Raw genomic sequence first — 19,694 nt, forward strand, 5'->3', positions numbered from 1 at the left:
GGTCAGTTTATAGATTTAGAATAAATAAAAAATATATGAAAAAGAATTAGTAAAAGGAATATTTAATCATGGAGTATATGATTTTCAATTATAAAAATAGCCTAAAACTTATTCCTTTAGCCGAAGAAAATTGCACCGTAGATGACCCCCCAACTTATGGATCATAGAAAATAGATAGAAAGAGAACTTAACACTCCCAGCAGATCACCTAAATGCATCACTAACTTTAAATTTAGGCTAAAACAATTGAAAATGAGATAAAAAATGCATCCAGCAGATCCCCTAAACTGGATGGGGCCCACAAAAAATTTTACACCTACCTAAATTCAATCTTAAATTTACACCCACCCTAAATTTATTTTAAGCTTATAATTAGTAAGGCCCACACATAATTATTGCTTTTATGTAGAAAATAGGAGATCTGGTGTATGCATTTATAAAATCGAAATCCTAAAATTAAATAGGGAAGCTTTAAGGAGGAATATAAAAGCATAATTTTGGGATTTCTGTCGTGAGTGCTCTTAGTCATAATAAAATCAAGTTTGACGTTGTCGGTTTTTTTTAGCTTGAATTGATGTTGTGTTTAAAATAAGACATCGGGTGATTCTATAATTCTATTCATACCCCCATTTTACTTTTTACCGTCATTTATCTAAAATAATAATTAAAAAACATTATTTTATTATATACTCCCTCCGTCCATAAAATGAGTACTCATTTCAGGACGGCAGGAATTTTAAGAAATGTATTGAGTGTGGTGTGAGTGGAATAAGAAGTCCCACTTTTTTTTAGTATTAATTAAAGAATTATGTGGGGTACACTTACCAAAAATAAAATGAGTACTCATTTTGTGGACAGACTAAAAAAAATATGAGTATTCATTTCGTGGATGGATGGATATAGCCCCAATTAAAAAGAGTGAATGTATAAGTCACCACTCTCTTAGAGCATCCGCAATGGGGTTCCTTGATAGCCTACTTGATAGTGGTTGTGTTATTGAGTAGGTAGTGCTGCATTGGGGTTCCTTGATAGCCTACTTGATTTTTTTAGTTTTTAAAGAGGAGAGAGAAATTTTTAAAGAGGAGAAGATAATTAAAAAAAAAAAAAAAAATCACTCGAGCATACTCGAAAACTCGAGTAGCTCCTCCCTGCAACGCCTACTCGAGTGCAATACTCGAGTTCGAGTAAGGCATCGAGGATGCCGTTGCCAATGCTCTTAAGGATGATGAATTTCAAACTCTCTCTTCCAGTAATTTTTTTTTCGATTTCCTGGATATATATGTTTCTTTGAAGTTTCCTAATTTTTGTTATACTTTGTTAAGTGGTTAGTGAGAAAATTGCGATGATTATATCCGGCTCGTCAAAGTTGCCATAAGTTTTTCAGTATAGTTGGGATCTATTTAGTTTGAGACCGTTCCTGGAGAATAAGATATAAATCATCTTGCTTCTAATTTCTTATTCAATGTTTTTGCGTCTTGGTTTCAGAGAGAAGAGGTTTGGAGTGGAAACATAATGAAATGCTGCAGAAGATGCTCACAACTCAATAGCACACCATTCAACACTCCTCAAAAGATGATATCACTACGCTCAAAGACTTGTGGTTCGAAAGAAATTGAAATGATAAATTAATTATAATGACTTTAATTTCAAGATTATAAAATATAGGATAAAAATAGTAAATTTTTAATTAATTATTATTAATATTTAAAAAATGAAATGTGGCAACGAATGAATCGACATCAAGTTGACCCAAAATTCTACGAAAAAGGAAAAATTATTGCAGTAGGCCCAATAATGTCAGCCTAACTTACTAATACTATGATCTAGTGGCAAAGTCACCATAATAATTTTGGGAATTCTAATATCTGTGGCAATACATATGATAGTAATAGCCCAATTTGATAAAATGGCTAATATGTGAAACTCAGCCTTTTTTTGTTCACTAATCACTATAGTCTTAAAAACTAATAAAACAAAATTATGAGTTAACATCATTTTATAACCAACACCAATCCGACTATTTATAACTAGAACCCCTCTTTTTAAATTTTGATTTGATGTTCCTTTTCCTAAAATAATTGAATATCTGAAACTTAAGTAAAAGGGCATAGACTATTATTTTATGAAAAGTATGTTCAGTTTCACCCTTTTTCTTTATGATATCAAGGTTTTGGTCAGACAACCCAATCTTAGTTTTATTACAATCAAATAGTAGTACATTTATTTTCAGTTTAAGAATATCAAAATATTTCAAAACAATTCATCCCATATCACAATGTTTAATTTCACCAAATAAATCAAGAAAAATGGCCCATAAAACAACCACTCTTCCAATGTAGAAACGCCTGCAGCTATGTTTGATGAAAAACAAAAAGGGGGAAATTTTTAAAAGGTGAAAAAAAAAAAAAAAAAAATCCCACAAACACTACAATAGGCTTCTGCATGAAGATGCACAAAAAAAAAGATAAAGCCTAATCTCATCATCCACCACTTCCTATCTACAAATTTGAGAAGGGGGCTCAAAATTACATCTAAAAATGAAGTAAAATTTGTAGCAACTATTCCAATGTGCAGTTTGGCCATAGCTGCTTCCATTTCTGAATTTCTTGTTCCTTGCTAAGTTTTCTAATGCCACCATAAAATCCATCCACCTCATTCCCAATCTCTCTATGACTCTTCCTATTCATCTCCGCCTTCCTCCACCGCGACGCCGCCGCATATTGCTTGAACTCCAACACTATCGTATCTGCAGTGCACACACCACCCCACATACGAGTATGAGTTTTCTAACCACTTTTCACATAAAGTAGTTAGGAAATACAACCCCACAACATATTTAGACGCATTTATTAGCTCAGCTCAACATATATATGGAGCACTCAAATGCATGTCAACTAAGGGACCACTATGCTGAATTGTGAATTTCTCAACCTTACCAAAATCAAATATAGAGGATTGGGATCCAATAAGAAATGAGAATAATGAATATGCTAGCTAGTATAAATTCATGAATAAACGGCTTATAATGTATGAATAACAGTAATTCAGTTAATTAGATACTTTATTAATGGTTTTTCGTGCATTACAAAAAAAAATATTCATAGATTTTATTGATTTATACATATCGATTCTCATTTTCACGAAAGACTAGATCATTTATTTATAGTACTCCCTCCGTCCGCCAAAAGTAGACCACTTTTACTATATTGGGCGTCCGCAAAGAGTAGACCACTTACCTTTTATGGAAATGGTCCCACCACCCACTTTAATCTTTTATCCTTACAAACACTCTTTATTTACAAAAAAACCAACCCAAATTTAATCTCAACCACACATCTCATAAAGTGGTGGGACCCTTTCTCCACTACATCAAAATCATCACCAATTTTATTAAATTCCAGTGCCCAACCAAAGTGGTCTACTTTTGGCGGACGGAGGGAGTACTAATTAGTGTTGTAAAGTTGAAGTAAAATATAGGTCGATTCATTATAAACAATGCATATAATTAAACAAAACAAAATAAGAGGATTCGATGGAGTTAAGTTGCTCACCGCTGAGGTGACAGCGACAGCTCAATTCATTGCCACTGCAGGAATCCAGATGTGCAACCACTCCGTACCACCAACCTGTGTTGGGAGAGGGAAAAAATTTAATTTTTCATTAATGAATACAGTTGGGGAAAGATCCAACTCTGTTAGCCTTCATTGAAAATCTTCTTATTGACTCTTGATGTCTTCTTGGTCATGAGGCCATTCTCTCTCACACACACACACACAATTAAAGTGAGAAAGAAAACACACCATATGGGAAGTCTTTGTTTTTCCTCCACTGAATCTCAATGTGATCATTAGGTTTGAGATCATCTAAGCAGGAGGAAATGTGAAGAACATTGGCGGGAGTGTCTACACTTGGTGCCCTAATTCTTTTCCACTCAATGCCTTCCTCAATCATAGACCTACCTTGAGCTTTATATCTGCAATCATCAAATCTTGACACTCAAAACCAAATGTACCCAAAAAAAATAAGATTGAGCAAGATTTGAAGCCCAATGTCGATCCATACCTAGCAACAAAATTGTCTGTGGTTGAACCATAGCTTAATTGTGCATCATAACATGAAAGCATAAATCCCACATGCCCATTCTGCACATCAAAAAAATTACAAAATCAGAAAAATGTTTACATCAAGAAAATTCCATACATAAGTAAAAAAAAAAAAAGGAAAATTTACCAATTTACCTCTCTGTTGAAAACCTGAGCTGGAAACCAGAATTTTCCACTTTCAAGAGCGAGATAGCAAGACATGAGTGAGTTATACGGTAAAGAAGTATTTTTTTTCTCCTTCATCTCTAATTTGCACCTGAAAAGGGTTGAGAAGGGCAAGAATTTGCTTCTTTTTTCAGTGAAATGCAAGAATTGAAGAGAAGGAATCTGAGATTGCCATTCTCTGTAAGCAGCATGACCAATGGCTTCACCCCATTTCCGTTTCAAGAGCTTCTGCCACAGATGATCACTTGTGCATTTGTCTCTCAAAGAGAAGCAAACTCCAGCCATGCTGCACAGCTCAGCAGGGGACAGTTTCTCAAGAATGCAGTCCAATACCAAATCAGGGAGATCAAGTAGAGAGATGCAACTTTCTTGTTTCTTCTCATCCTCCTCAAGAATCACATATTTAGGGCTCAACATTTTCTTGAGTGATGGAGCTTGAAATACTTTGATGAGAGCCTTTCTTTTCTTGGCCAGCAGCAAAAGAATTTCCCTAAAAATCAAGGGGAATCTCCACACTCTGGATTCCATTTTGGGAGTTGGAGTTGGCTTGAGAAATGACTGAGAAAGTAGTACAAAAGATACACAAGAAACCAGGAAAAACAGCATTGTCAAACAAGAGATGCTTCGATGAAAAAGCTTAAGAGAAAATGTGGAGATCTAAAAGGTTATTTGCAGCTGCATTTATGCATGAAAAAGCAAGAAACAAATGGGCACATATATATATATAACTTGGGATTTGAACAAAGATGTTCTAATCTAATCACCTGAAAGTTAAGTATCTTTATAGTTTACACTTGCAAGAAAATGGCGGAGAAGCCAAGATTAAATAAATCAATTTAATGTTTAAGAAAAGGGGCTCTGTCTATAGACAGCACAACCGACAATTTTTTATTGTTGGGAGTTACAACTCCCAAAACGATGCAGCTTTGAAACACCTCTCACCAATTTATGTGGCATCCATCTATGTGCATTGAATTCTCACATCTGTAAGAAACAAAGCTATTTTCTTGCTTTATTAAAGAATGCAAAAATGGGCTGTGGGGTTGCAAGAAATTGTTTATTCTTAAATATTTTATAAAATATTTTTAAATAGAGGAATAAAATCTAGGGGAATTGAGCCGTTTACTTTGCTAAGGTGTGGAGTATTACCAAAAGTCTAGGCCAAATCTATTGCCAAAACCTTTGGTGAAAACAAAGTGAAACGTCTTTGTTTAAATCAAAAGACAAACTAGGAACACAAACAAGGCATCGACATCTTTTTTGCTTTAATCTGGATTGTCAAGACTTCACTTTCACTAAAAGAATAGTTTTCCTTTTAAAGGAGGGCGTGGTGAAAAGGGTTTCTCTTTATTTTATCAAGAAAACTGTCAAAATTAGAACTTTTTTGTATAAAAAAAAGGATCAATCATTGATTTTATCCCGATCTTTAGTAATTTTATTCATTTTATTAAAAAATATTAAAATTTATCAATTATATCTATACCTCAACTTTAGTTAATTGTGTTATTTTTTTTTTCTGACTTCTAAAATTTATCAGTTCTATGGTTGAACGTGACATGATGTGCTAGAAGACGAGTTAATTTCTCATATTAATTGTATATGAGGATATTAATATTTCATATTTTTAATCTTTTAGAAACACTTATCTCAAAAATGATTGATAAAATTGATACTAATTTGAAAGATTGTGATAGAATTAACAATTTATAATGATTGGAATATAATCGATATAATTATTAAAAAAAATTATAAATTCTAAAGATTGAAATAAAATCATCAAAATCGGAATAAATTAGATTATTAACCCTAAAAATCAAATCTTGCTCTAGATGAGTGATGGTTTCTTGCAGAAAAGCAAAAGACTATTAGTACCACAAATTGGTGGGTGCACAGCTCACCTATTTATGGCCACATGGCAATGAAAAACTCTCTGATATTTCATTTTCTTTTTTGGGCCTAACATGGAACTGAAAGAGCAGCCTTTTTTCTAAATATACGGTTAGAATTTAAACTCGATTAGAGATGTAGGCCAACTTTACTCCACCTAATTTTTCTACTTATTTTTATCCCAAAAGAGATTATTTAAGACATGTACTGTATTAAACAAATAGTCGTCCTAAAAAGGCTATTTGGTTTTTTTAAAGATAATATTCGATTACATTGAACTAAATAGGCATATGATCCATTCAAATACACCAAAGCGATGGTTTTCTGGTAATCTAACCGTTGAATCGGAATCCTCGTAGAAGACGAAGTTGGTTCATCAATAAATTAATTGACTGTAATAACTTTTTTAATCAAACCATTACATATGAGCATGATATCGAATCAGTCTATTTAATCACTAATAAATGTTGCCTATCTAACCCGCATATGTGCAACCTCCTTACGAAAAGAGGCATTTAATCTTATCTTTGAGGTGTATTTTTTTTTTTTTTTTTAAGGTTTGGAAATAGTTAAATAGTTATATAAAGTATTTCATCATGTACTTCGTTACTGATAAATGGCACTTTACCAATGGTTTAACTCTATCGTATAGTAATTGATTTAGGTAATGTGGAAGAGATGCTTTGACTTTTTTTCCTAAAGATTAGAAAGCAAAATTTACATTCCAAGAAAGAGCAGAGGAAATGAAACCGACTTCAAGAACTGGAAACTTGAAGAAGTAAAATAACTAATCAATCAAGAATTTAACGTTGTAATTCTTTCCCCTTTTTGACTTGCCAATGGAACATTAGTACTCCAGTTTATTTTTGAAATAATGTTTTTTTATATATACGAATTACTCCCTTCGTCTCACCTATCTTAAAATACTTTTTTTATCTTGAACATTGTTTGATAAAAATTTTATCCTTTATTTACCTTTTCACCTTTTCACCTTTTCACTTACACACAAAATTAGGAAGGCCAATTTACCCGCGGGTAATGGATACCCGTGAAAACCCGAACCTATTAGGGTGGATTTGAGATGCATTTGATATCTACGAATAGTTTCGTGGTTGCAATTCACTATCTATTTAGTTCGTGGGTATGAGTTTGGATACTTACTATCCATACTCGCGAAACCCGTTTACCCGCGAAAATATCCGCGAAAATACCCGCCGATTACCCGTGAAATACCCGTTAATTACCCGATAAATTTGTTATAAATTTATAATTAAATTTTATTTCGCGGGTATTCAATGTATACGGATAGTGGGTGACGGGTATTCAATGTATACGGATAGTGGGTGACGGGTATTCGACGGATAGCGGGTGACGAATACCCGAGGGGTAGTGGGTTTGTGGATACCCGACGGATAGCGGGTATCCGCGGGTGGCGGGTTTGGATACCATTTGATATTCATGGATAGTTTCGTGGTTAAAAACCACTATCCATTTAGTTCGTGGATATAGGTATGGCTAGTCACTATCCGTACGTGACTATTCGTACCCGTCGTACCCGATTGCCATCCCTACACAAAACACTACTTTTTTTAATTCTCGTGCCAAAAACAAGGTCTTGAGATAGCCGGGACAGAGGAAGTAGATAAAATAAAGTTTATTTTAAAATACTTGTACTATAAATATCTATAGTAAATTCATCATCAATTTGCTGAATAAATTTGTAGGTTGATAATTAATAAGGTCGATCGAAGAATTTTAACATGCATTGATGGATATCGATTCTAGCAACGTCAATGATGTATTGTTATTGAAGAAGGGTAGTGATTTTCAGACACCAAGGTGTCTAGACACCTTGGTTTTAACCGGTTTTTATATGGATTTTTGATTGAACCGATTTTTTGTTAATTTATGGTTTTACTAAAATATCCTTTCCTTATATTTCTCAATTACTTTTAATCTTATCTTATTTTTTGTTTGTATTTTCGTTTCTTCCATAATGTTTGCCGTTTTTTTGCCTTTTTTTTTTCGAAAATTATATATATTTTTTGAATTATTTTTTTTTCGAATTTTTTTATTTTTCTTTTAAAATATCCTTTCTTAAATTCCTCAACTACTTTTAATCTTATCCTATTTATCTTGTATTTTAGGGGGGTGTATTCGCTGTGGATTTTCACAGACTTTAAAAAGTCCGTGGAATTTAAATTCCATGGAATTCACATAGATTCCAGACGACTTTCAAAGAATTCGTGGTTGGATTTCACCCCGATTTTCATTGATTTTCGAAGAATTTAGGAAATAATTCTGGAATTGAAATCCATGATGCCAACGCCCGCTGAGTCCCAGCACCGCTGGAAACCCAGCGAGCGCTGGGTTCCAGCAACCGCTGGAAATAAGTGCTATATAAGGCCCAGCGGGCGCTGGTGTATTGTTACATGTTTTTTACTATATTTTGTACAGACGTAGGCTTTTCACACACAAAACTTAACAAGATATAATAATAAAATAAAATAAATAATAAAATCACCAACTAGCATACGAAATTGTCTAACTAATTCACTATAATGGAGTATATACAAACACTGATAGACACATATATGCACATATAATCGCGGCTCTACTCCCAAGAGTGCATGGCTGCCCATAAGTTATGGGCCATAACCATATATAGCAAAAGCGAGTTCCAATGTACATAAGTCTCAAATCCAGCGTCCGCTGGACTCTCCCAACGGTGGCTGAGTTCCAGCGGTCGCTGGCTTCTTGGCCGCGGCCGCTGGAACTCAACGCTCGCTCAAAATTCCATGGATTTCAATTCTCGTGGTTCTTGGCCGGATTTCGTCGTGTGTATTTTTTGGATGAAATCCATGAAAGTCATTCCGGATTTGAAGTCAATGGAATAACGAATACACCTAGATTTGTATGGATTTTAAAAAGTCTGAAACGAATACACCCAGATTTATATGGACTTTTAAAAGTCTTGAACGAATACATCCAGATTTCTGCAGACTTTTAAAAGTCTGAAACGAATACACCCAGACTTTTAAAATCCATAGAAATCTATTAAACTCCACAACGAATACACCCCCCCTTAGTTTTTTTTCCCCTATTTTTCGGTTTATTCGAAAATTGTTTTTTTTTTCTGAAAAGTGAAAATTTTATTGATTTTTTTCGAATTGTTATTTTTTTTTCTGAGATTTTATTATTTTTTTCCGACGAATTTATGAATTGTTGTAAACATAATCCTATAGTAATTATTTTTGCATATATTATTTTTTTATTGTTCCGAATTTTTTTTTTCGAAAATATTTTTTTTTTAATTTATCTCATTTGTTTTTCGAATTTTATTTTATTTTTTTCAAAAATTTATGAATTGACTATGTTTTCTTTTAAATTTGTTCGATTATTGAGGGTTCTATTTTCAGCCAATTTTTTTTTTCCGAAAATTGTATTAATTTTTTTGATTTATTTTCATTAGAATATCCTTTCCAAAATTATCTCATCCGTTTTTTAGTATTATATTCGATTTTAATTGTTTCTGTTATTTTTTTCTTCTGTAATTTTATTTTATTTTTTTGAAAATTGTATTTTTTTTTTGATTTGTTTCCTTTAATATGGGGATTCTCCTAAAAACCAATTAGATTTGCTTCCACACATATTATATGTTCCAAAAATGAATTATTTATATTTTTCGATTATATTTTATTCATTTTTTTACATTTATTTTAGGATTCTCTTAAAAATAATTGTAGATTGTTTTCATACGTATTATTTTTCTTGAAAATTCTATTATTTATTTTTTTCGAAAATGATGATTTTTTAATTTTTCCTCCACTAATAATTAAGTACGATTAATACTTGTAAATAATGAAGGAATTATTTTTTTTACTTTAATTTTAAATTATACAGTTTACATATTCTTCTGTGCAATACACACTTTTTGCCATTCAATTAAGCAACTACATAATTTGATTATGCAACTCGTAGAAATTATGAACAACAATTGAAAGAATAATAATTAACACTGCAAAAGAACTTCCTCAAAATCAAATCAACATTTAAATCGTTTAATAAAAAATCGCAAAATAAATCAATGAAATTAATCAACTAAAACTGAGAATAAAACTAAATTAATAAATAACTTCAGTGTTCATCGTGTATAAATACCTGCTACAACTATCTTCAATAATAATTGATATTAAGAGTATACGATATTAAGAGTATGGAAGAATAAAGAAGACTTGGAAAAAGAATGAGAGAAAATTAAGAACATAAAATAAAAGATTAAAAACGAAAAAATGAAACACACGACTAACTAATCATCTAGGTTTAATTAAGTAAATAGTAAAAGACAAATATAACCTTTGACTAATTAAAAACTAAAAAAATCGCTATCTAAAACAATTATATCCATGTTGGGCGCATATTTTTCCAACTTAATCCTATCCACTAGATCTTCAATTTTAAATAAAGTATATGTTAAATAGACTTGCGAGCGAAATACAATCGTATTATTCATTTTATTTTATTTTATTTATACCAAATTCACTAATTAATTTCAATATAATGCAAAATGCCATCGTATAATACATTCTTTCTCGTTCAAGTATATGTTAAATAGTGACGCGACCGAAATCCAATCGTATGAATCATTTCACTTTATTTTATTTATGACTATATTATATTCACTAATTTAATTTAAATTAATTAACAACTCATAATTTTATAACAAATAGTTATATCGACTTCCAACCTCTGGAGCTGGCCAAAGTCTGGGATGCACCGACGCCGCATAAAGTAAAGGTGATTGCTTGGAGATGCCTGAGGAATAGACTGGCAACATGCGATAATTTGCTTAGAATAAACATTCAGATCGGAATCGAGGAGAGATGGTGCAACGCTTGTGTGTCGTGTGAGGAGACGGCGGAACACCTATTTTTACATTGTCCGAAAGCAGAGGCGGTTTGGAACCAGATACAACAATGGCTCAACATCAAAACGGCAAGGGAAGAAAAGCAGGAGATTGCTTTTAGCGCTGTGGGTGGACACTATTTGGTGGCTATGGAAAAGCATAAACGAAAGCCGATTTTAGAGTAAGGTTTGGGATATTGATAGAATGGTTGTGCAAATTAAGGGGAGTCTTTGGAGTTTGAATGAGGTTTTCAAAACTGTTGAGTTGGGGATTCCTTTTACTTCTTGGTGCTCTAAGGGTTTCAAACTTGATTTGTTGTTTTAACTGGCATCTCTGGTGCCATGTTTTTCCCTCTTCAATGAATTTATACTTTTACTGAACAAAAAAAAAGTTATATCGACTTCGTTACATACACTATAGCAGTTCATTGTCTTATTGGCATATCGTGTTTAATTATTTACAATAATTAAATTGAATTTCCCTCAAGTATATGTTAAATAGTTTTATATGTTAATTTTATTTTCAAATTCACTAATTAATTTCAAATAATTTATTAACTTTATTTCATTGAGTACAATTATTTCGACTTCGTTAATAACGCAATGATGGTTCGATTAGTTATTATCATATCAATTACAATACTTTATTATAATATATTCAAACAAAGTATATGTTACATACTTTTACAAGCAAAATCCAATTGTTTGATTCACTATTTTTAATTTTCTTATCATTACTTACATTGTAGTAGTTCATTTTATAATTATTATATCACGTTTAATAAAGTATATGTTATTTATTCTTTCGAACAATGCCCCTTCGTATGATTCAGTTTATTATTATTTCTAACGGTTTACTAATGTGGTTGCCACTACCGGACAAGGTGGCAAAGTATTACTCACATATTATTGAGGTCTCAGGTTCAAATCCCCAAGCACCTTTTTCTTGTTATTTATATTTTTTTATAAACATTCGAAAAAATTATATAAATGAAAACGATTTTTTTTAAAAATATTCGAAATAAAAATTTAAATGAAACACCTTTTTCTTGATATTTTAGTTCTTTGTTTTTTAAATCATTTTTTTTAAATATTCGAAAAAATTATATAAATGAAAACGATTTTTTTTTAAATATTCGAAAAAAAATTTAAATGAAACACCTTTCTTGTCATTTTGGTTCTTTGTTTTTTAAATCATTTTCGAAATGTTTTTTTTAAATATTCGAAAAATATATATAAATGAAAACAAATCTAGGATTATTTTAGAAGAATACCTAAATTAATGGAAACAAATCAAATTAACATAAAATTTGAAAATTAAATTAAATGTGGAAATAAATCTACTATTATTTTAGGGGAATCCCTAAATTAGAGGACTCAAATCTGTATTAAAATTCGAAAAATAAATTATCTATGTAAACAAATTTAGGATTATTTTAGGAGAATCCCTAAATTATTGGAGAATCAAATATGAGATTATTATTTGGAGAAATTTAAATCTCTAAATTATTGGAATCAAATATAAGATTATTTTAGGATAATCGTGGAAATAAATAAAAATAACATAATTTTCGAAAAATAATAAAAATAAATATTAATTTCGAAACAAAAATCCAAATAATAAATAATAAAAATTTGAAACGAATAGAAATTAATTTCGAAAAACAAAATTAATTTCGAAAACTAAATAATAAAATCTTGAAACAAATAAATAAAAAAAATCTGCAATTAAAACTCATATAAATTCCAATTATTATATGATTTATAAATTTTTTGAAAATAAATTAGTGGAATCAAATCTAAGATTATTTTAGGATAATCTCTAAATTGGTGGAAATAAATAAAAATAACATAATTTTCGAAAAATAATAAAAATAAATATTAATTTCGAAAAAAAATCAAAATAATAAATAATAAAAATTTGAAACGAATAAATATTAATTTCGAAAAACAAAATTAATTTCGAAAACTAAATAATAAAATCTTGAAACAAATAAAAAAAATCTGCAATTAAAACTCATATAAATTCCAATTATTATATGATTTATAATTTTTTTGAAAATAAATAACCTTGTGAGGGACAAACCCCAACCAGCAATTAAAGTTGGAAAACAATTAACTGCAAAAAACGAAAAAGCTGCAAAAAAACGGGAAACATTATGGAAGAAATGAAAATACAAACAAAAAATAAGATAGGATTAAAAGTAATTGAGAAATATAAGGAAAGGATATTTTAGTAAAATCATAAATTAACAAAAAATCGGTTCAATCAAAAATTCATATAAAAATCGGTTAAAACCAAGGTGTCTAGACACCTTGGTGTCTGAAAATCATTATTGATTGAAGAAATATGGGAGTCTTAATTTCTTACAAAATACGTTACATGTGAATTTTCTAGTACATCTCCCCTTTCAGTAATGAAATCATTTTTCATTTGCAAATGTAGTGTCATTTGGGAAAAAGAACAATTTGGATAAGTATACCATCCGGGATTTGTTTTGGTGATTCAACTGATAGGATTGAGTCACGACATCTCCACTTAATAATAATTGAGTTCTTCGAATAATAAGAATCACAATCCTCTATTTCTCATTCAAAAAAAGGCATTTGGTATTACTAATTAAATTCTAGCATATCTAAGAAAAATGTCGCCCTTTGTTCCAAACATATCATCATGATTGATGAGTCCTAAATTTCACCAAATTTATTATATACACTACAAATCCTAAACATACCCTAGAAATTAACGTGAACCACCCTATTTTTCTCCTTTTTTCTTTTCTTTGACATGCTCTAATTAATGTTGTTTATAATGGCTCTCACCTTTCTACTTGCATGTGGACAGACCCTTTTCCCCCCCACCTCAATTCGTAGCTCGAATGATAGTGGTACCAATAATATCAATTCTTATTCAATAATTATTAAAGAAAATAAAGAAGTACTACATACACAACATAAATACATCAACAGTGGGGATGATCTGATAGGTGACCTGATAGAGGGGGGACCACATTGGGTCAAGGAGGCTGCAGTGGGATGATATGATAGCTGACCTGATCTTTTTAGTTTTGATTTTTGTATTTTTCATTTAATTTTAATTACACATTTAAATAACTCAATTTACTTCAAATTTAAATTGCATTAATTTTAAAATCCTAAAAATTACATAAAACTTAAAGAGAATTTTTTGAAGAAGTGAATGAGAGGTATTTATAGAAGGGAAATTATAATAATAAAAAAAATGAAGAAAAACGGATTGGGGAGAGAGAATCGAGAGAGAGAGAGCAGTTGATTTCATTTTTTTTTTTTATTATTAAAATTAGGTGCGTGCACCGCATACACCTCAAATTTTGCCTATCGAGACTCACTCGAGTCACAGGACGCTGCAGTGGGTGACCCGATAGAGTGGGTGACTCGAGACCCCCTATCGGGGCACCACTGCGGATGCTCTAATTGTTTTTGCCTGGTATGGTCCAATGAACTTTAGGTGTTCAAAATCAAGGTATCAAGTCGAATCCACTAATTCGAGCCTCTACATAGTGCTGTTTGTGAGTGTGTGGTTTATTAAGCAACAAACAATAAATATTTTATTGATGGAGAAACGAATATTCATATCCATGGCATTAGCAATCTGTGAGAAAATCATTGCATCACTAGTGATGGTGGCCATAAAAATTGGGAATGAATATATGGAATCCACCATCAAATGGAGGGCCAGAGTTTATGCTTCTATGCTGGTGAGTTAAGTGGATCAATAATGATTCATCAATTCATGCAGATCATCTATTTTAAAACGATGTTCCACCAATCATTGAAATAGAAGTTAAAAGCATCATTTGGAGTTGAGGGTCTTGTTCGCTACGAATTGCTACAAATTCAAGAATGAAAAGAAAAAATTGATTAATTGCCACTACATACACGAAGTTTGACCCCAATTTTAATTTTGCACATCAACTTAGAAACATGAAAGTAATACGTGTATGTTTGACCCCAATTTTAATTTTGCACGTCAACTTAGAAACATGAATGGAATACATAAACTCATTTTCTGATTTTGAACATAAAATCAAATTACCCCAAATCGATGCTAACTTGGTAAAATAAAAAATGGCGTGGCAATTATTTTTTATTTTCTACTTGGGAACGATTTTCTACTTTCTAGAGCAAAAAATTGTGCCAAACTTGACCAAATGATCGATTGAAACCAAAAAAAATATTTGAACAAGCAAGCTAATCCACTAATAAAAGATGCATCAAATACTCGAACAACATTACTTGCAATTAATCCGAGAACCATAGAATGTCTAGAAGCCTTACCACCAGTCACGTTCAAAGACCAGATTACCGCAAGGCCGGCTTCCGTAGTCTTACAAAATAGTTTCACGATTGCCAGAAATACATTCATACAAGCATGCGAGTACCTAGAGCAAGCTTTTAAAGGCCGAGTCCTACAGTCCGACCATCTCTTCGACGCAGTCCAGCTGTATATTGTTTCTCGAGTTCCATCTGAAGTTTCTCTCGCTGCTTTTCCACGTCGGGGTTGTCTGCCTGGTTCTCCACCTTCGCGTCTGCCTTCACGCCCTACAATTGGCCACCAATGCAACCTCAGACTCTAAAAGGGCGTTAGTATGTGGATGAATTCTTATTGGAACACAAACCAATGATTCAAGTATTATATGGTTCCATGTGACAGTAAAGGAAAAGGAGGTAAGGAAATTACCATGAGTTTGTTGAATTTTTCTTGTCGTTCACGGTCACCAAACATTGGAGTATCCCAACGGTGAGCAGTAGACTATATGGAGCATTGTGTCAACCATACAGAAAGAAGACAGGAGATGGCAAATTGCAAAGCACAAGTGAGAATGAAGTGATAGTATAGAAAGAAAAGGCATATGATATTGTAGATATATAGAGTTTGTCCCAACATGCAAACAGGTAAAAGAGGTAAGTCAGAGTTCTTAAGGCATTGGAAATAATAAGTGACATTATTTATATATTTGGTTGGAACTAACAGAAATCAGTGGCTTGTTATTTATGAACTAAGAGATCATGTAAGTAGAGAGATTATTTTAAATACCTCTTCAGTAGCAGTGCTCTTTTTGTTGCCCCACAAAAGCTTCTTCTTTTGATCGGTTGACATGTATCCAGTTCCAACTAAATTTTTATTAACTGTGTTCATCCAGAAACAGAATGGAAGCCACGGAGTTCAACTCAGATAACAGTAAAAGGTAAAAAGTCCATGCTAGTGCATGACTAGTATTGCAATTTCAACAGTAGAACATAACCACCTCACAACACATGACAAAAACCAAAACAATTTATAACAAAAAAGATGTTCACAAAAATTTAATGAACATATTAGGCAAGGACATGCTCCACAAAATAAAGATGCATTTCCTATAAAACAAATTCTCTGCATGTCAACGGATATGTTCATTGGGTTGACAATTATGTGGTATCGAATGGAAACTATGTCATAACAATCAAACTGAGAAATTAACGCACCTAATTCAGCAGCTTTCATTGCAGCAATTCTTGCAGCATCAATATCAGAATCTGTCACACAAGGCTCAGAAGTGCCTGTTGAGTAGTTCCACAAGATATAAGACTTTGCAAAATGAATAATAAGATAGAAAGAAGCTAGAGGATACAATGAAACAAACCATCAGTCCCAGGACTTGTGCTGCCCAAAGCAAAAATTTTGGGCTTCTTAGAATCTTGACCTTTGATGGACATATCATCAGAACGCTCCTTTGGTTCTCTATTGGCTTGCTCCTTATATGTACCACGATCATCATCTCTTCTCTTTTCATCGCTAGCATGCCTCTCAGAGTCAAGTTCCTTGCTATCTCTCCAAGCAGCTTCTTTCACACGAGGCCCAGAACTATCCCTTCGAGCAAAAGATTCATTTCGGAGGCCCCTTGATTCTTCATAAGCTGGTGAACGATCACTTTTGCGATCCACAGAACTTTTCTTATTGTCCGTCTTTCCATAATGGTCAGCTTTCCCCTCTCTGTTCCTATCTCGGTCCCTTTCCTCAGCAGCAGCATGCCTCCTACCAGATCCAGTTCTGTCATATGAGCTCTTATCCTTATTTCTACTCCCTAAACCATCAGATTTTCCATGAGAGTATGTGTCTGCCTCATTTACAAAATCTCTAGATTTGTAGTCTTTCTCCGACCTGGAGTAATCCAAGTTATTGTTTTCTCGTGAATCCCGTGAACGATATGATGACTTAGGATAACCTCTATCATAGTCATCCACATGCCTATCACGTCTGCTACGATCATCATGCCTATAGTGACTCCTAGATGACTGCCGATCAGAGTATTTATATGGCTCATCGCTACGGCCAGACTGATTCCTATCATCATCCCTTTTTCGTTTATCATCAGCAACTCTAGCAGTTTCCTTCCTTGATGGGACTGGACTTAAGCTGCGCCCATTGCGTGGACTCCCTGAATACAAGCAAAAGATGCTATAGGAGTAAAAGAATAGTTAATTACAAACAAAATACCAAATATCGAGAACAACTTAAGGCTCACATAATATGTCATAAACAGTACATGTAGAATTCCTCTAATTTCAATTCTCTTCACAGCAAGAATAGAAAGTAATGCTACCTGATTACACATGTTCCGAATAATGCATCTTAAGAGTATCAATTTTACTAAATGTGGAATTGGCCAAAATCACCTATCTTAGTAATGGCATGCATGAATAACCTTTGGATCAAACCAAGGCATTAACAAAGTAAATTAATAAAAACTTCATGCAATCATCTCCTTGAGCACATATTCTAAGAAAAATCAAATATGAAGAACCAAATGGATACTCGTAGTAGACAAGTCACTAGGAACCCGAAAACCAAATTGCACACAAACATGGACCCTGACCACAATCATATCATTAGTAGTTCATAGTGGAACAATTATTAAATACAGTAGAAATAAAACATAAATGCTTTTTTCGAAAAAAATTGTTTCTTGTGATGATTTTAAATCGTATGGAGAGACTGACCATCAGAAGACGATGATCCGCCAACAGGTGATCTGCGCCTGTACTTCCTATTAGCAGCATCATTCGAAGGTTTCCGGAATTCCGCTTTGGAGTCCAAACTTTCTCGCGCATTTGAATCCATACTGCCTTACATCCAACAACCCACAAAAAATTTGCAAGACGTCAAATGAAATCGCGCAGTGCGTTAGAAAATGAAGAAAAAACTGAAATAGAAAACAGTTCAAATCATAAACACGTAGGAAACAACGATTCGCATGTAATATAAATCCAAAACATAGATACTCAATAAATTAAACGCAAATTCCAAAACAAACTCTGCTTTGTCAAAGCTGTTTTCTTACAATTTCTACTCTGAATTCGGATATTGAATAGCTGCAAATCTGTTGCTTTGCGCTAGGGTTCCCTTTTATTTGTGTCGAGTGCTTTTGAAATAAGCTAAAAAGGAATCAGACAGCGTTCAAAGATAAATGCAAAAAAGCGGAAGATATTTTCGGTTATAGTAATTGGTTTTTAATGAGCTCGCTGTTGGGCCTCTAAAAAAATGAGATCGTGAGTTGGACTTTGGCCCACAAATTTTTCACTATTTTTATCTCTAACTTTTTATAAAATTTAATAATTTTCTAAACATAATTGAACATAATTTATGAAGTAATATTTAATATTTAAATTTAAGTTCATGAAAAAATATTTAATATGGTATAAAAATCATCAAAAATAAATTTAAAACAAATAAGTTATGAAAATTTTAAAATATTTTATTTTCTCTCTCTTGGTTAAAAATTTACAATTTTTTTTTTATGTTTGTGTATGAAAATTTTTATTTGTTTATTTATTATCACGTGTAATACTCTATAATAATAATAATGTGTAGTGTTAATTTTCATTATTAAAATTATTTAATAATTATAATTATCATAGCACTTAATTTGTACAAATTTAAAAATTTTCGTTTTTAAATTCGAGATTTTATTGAGTAATTGATGTGAATTATTTTATTTTAGTTTTAACACATATTTTACATTTATTTAAATAATAGTAATTCAGTATAGCTCCACGGCTCTGTTTTAATAAGTATAGTCCCCACATAAAATAAATTATTATGAATTTACTAATTTATAGCCTCTAAATTAAATACCCTGCAACACACACTATCAACATATGAAATTATTTGTAGATCCTCGTTCAAGATCCAGTGCATCTTTCGGCTTCAACTTCTCTATATTCATCACAAATGGAGGTAACTCAGCCACCTCCACCTCCACCTCCACCTCCGGATACGTGCTTCTTATCAGATTCGCCTTCTCTGCAATCTATTCCAAAAATCAAAATCAACGAAAAAGCATAATCGTGTGTGTGACACAAATCATATGGAATAGGCTGGCACGTTCCAACTAGGGTAAACCATGGAATCAATGACTTGGAAAAAAGATGAAGAAAAAGCAAATTTTTGATATTTCTTTACACATTTTGTAGATCATCAATGAAACATTAACCATTCCAAAACAAACAAAAGTATACTCAATCAGAGGGCCTAAAATATTTAATTCTTAAGATCTGAGTATTGTTTTTCGATGATCCGTTGGCAACAAAAGATAGGAACATTAATTGTTTTAG

General features: G+C 32.1%; 2 protein-coding genes across 8 annotated transcripts; both read right to left on the reverse strand.

Moving 5' to 3' along the window:
* Positions 1 to 2,248: 2,248 nt before the first annotated feature.
* Positions 2,249 to 5,583, reverse strand: LOC131002843 (F-box protein At2g32560-like). 4 transcript variants are annotated; one of them, XM_057929342.1, is made up of 6 exons: positions 5,211 to 5,404; positions 4,239 to 4,826; positions 4,063 to 4,142; positions 3,801 to 3,973; positions 3,445 to 3,626; positions 2,249 to 3,168 (listed from the first exon to the last, which is right to left on the reverse strand). In XM_057929342.1, exons 1-5 carry the CDS (start codon positions 5,223 to 5,225, stop codon positions 3,487 to 3,489), a joined length of 996 nt encoding a protein of 331 aa, XP_057785325.1. In that variant the 5' UTR covers positions 5,226 to 5,404; the 3' UTR covers positions 2,249 to 3,168; positions 3,445 to 3,486. The 4 variants fall into 4 exon arrangements, with proteins under 4 accessions (XP_057785325.1, XP_057785309.1, XP_057785300.1 ...); XM_057929326.1 differs by having other exon boundaries at positions 2,249 to 2,746; positions 3,552 to 3,626; positions 5,211 to 5,332; XM_057929317.1 differs by having other exon boundaries at positions 2,249 to 2,746; positions 3,552 to 3,626; positions 4,239 to 5,583.
* A 9,585-nt stretch (positions 5,584 to 15,168) lies between these two features.
* Positions 15,169 to 18,592, reverse strand: LOC131002866 (uncharacterized). Of its 4 annotated transcripts, none has more exons than XM_057929363.1 (7): positions 18,422 to 18,592; positions 18,081 to 18,202; positions 16,724 to 17,518; positions 16,566 to 16,640; positions 16,138 to 16,229; positions 15,781 to 15,852; positions 15,169 to 15,672 (listed from the first exon to the last, which is right to left on the reverse strand). In XM_057929363.1, exons 2-7 carry the CDS (start codon positions 18,199 to 18,201, stop codon positions 15,187 to 15,189), a joined length of 1,641 nt encoding a protein of 546 aa, XP_057785346.1. In that variant the 5' UTR covers position 18,202; positions 18,422 to 18,592; the 3' UTR covers positions 15,169 to 15,186. The 4 variants fall into 4 exon arrangements, with proteins under 4 accessions (XP_057785346.1, XP_057785338.1, XP_057785353.1 ...); XM_057929355.1 differs by having other exon boundaries at positions 18,081 to 18,206; positions 18,422 to 18,564; XM_057929370.1 differs by having other exon boundaries at positions 15,319 to 15,641; positions 18,081 to 18,206; positions 18,422 to 18,566.
* Positions 18,593 to 19,694: the final 1,102 nt, after the last annotated feature.

The sequence above is a fragment of the Salvia miltiorrhiza genome, chromosome 1 (assembly GCF_028751815.1).
Source record: "Salvia miltiorrhiza cultivar Shanhuang (shh) chromosome 1, IMPLAD_Smil_shh, whole genome shotgun sequence".
In the NCBI taxonomy this organism is placed as follows: Eukaryota; Viridiplantae; Streptophyta; class Magnoliopsida; order Lamiales; family Lamiaceae; genus Salvia; species Salvia miltiorrhiza.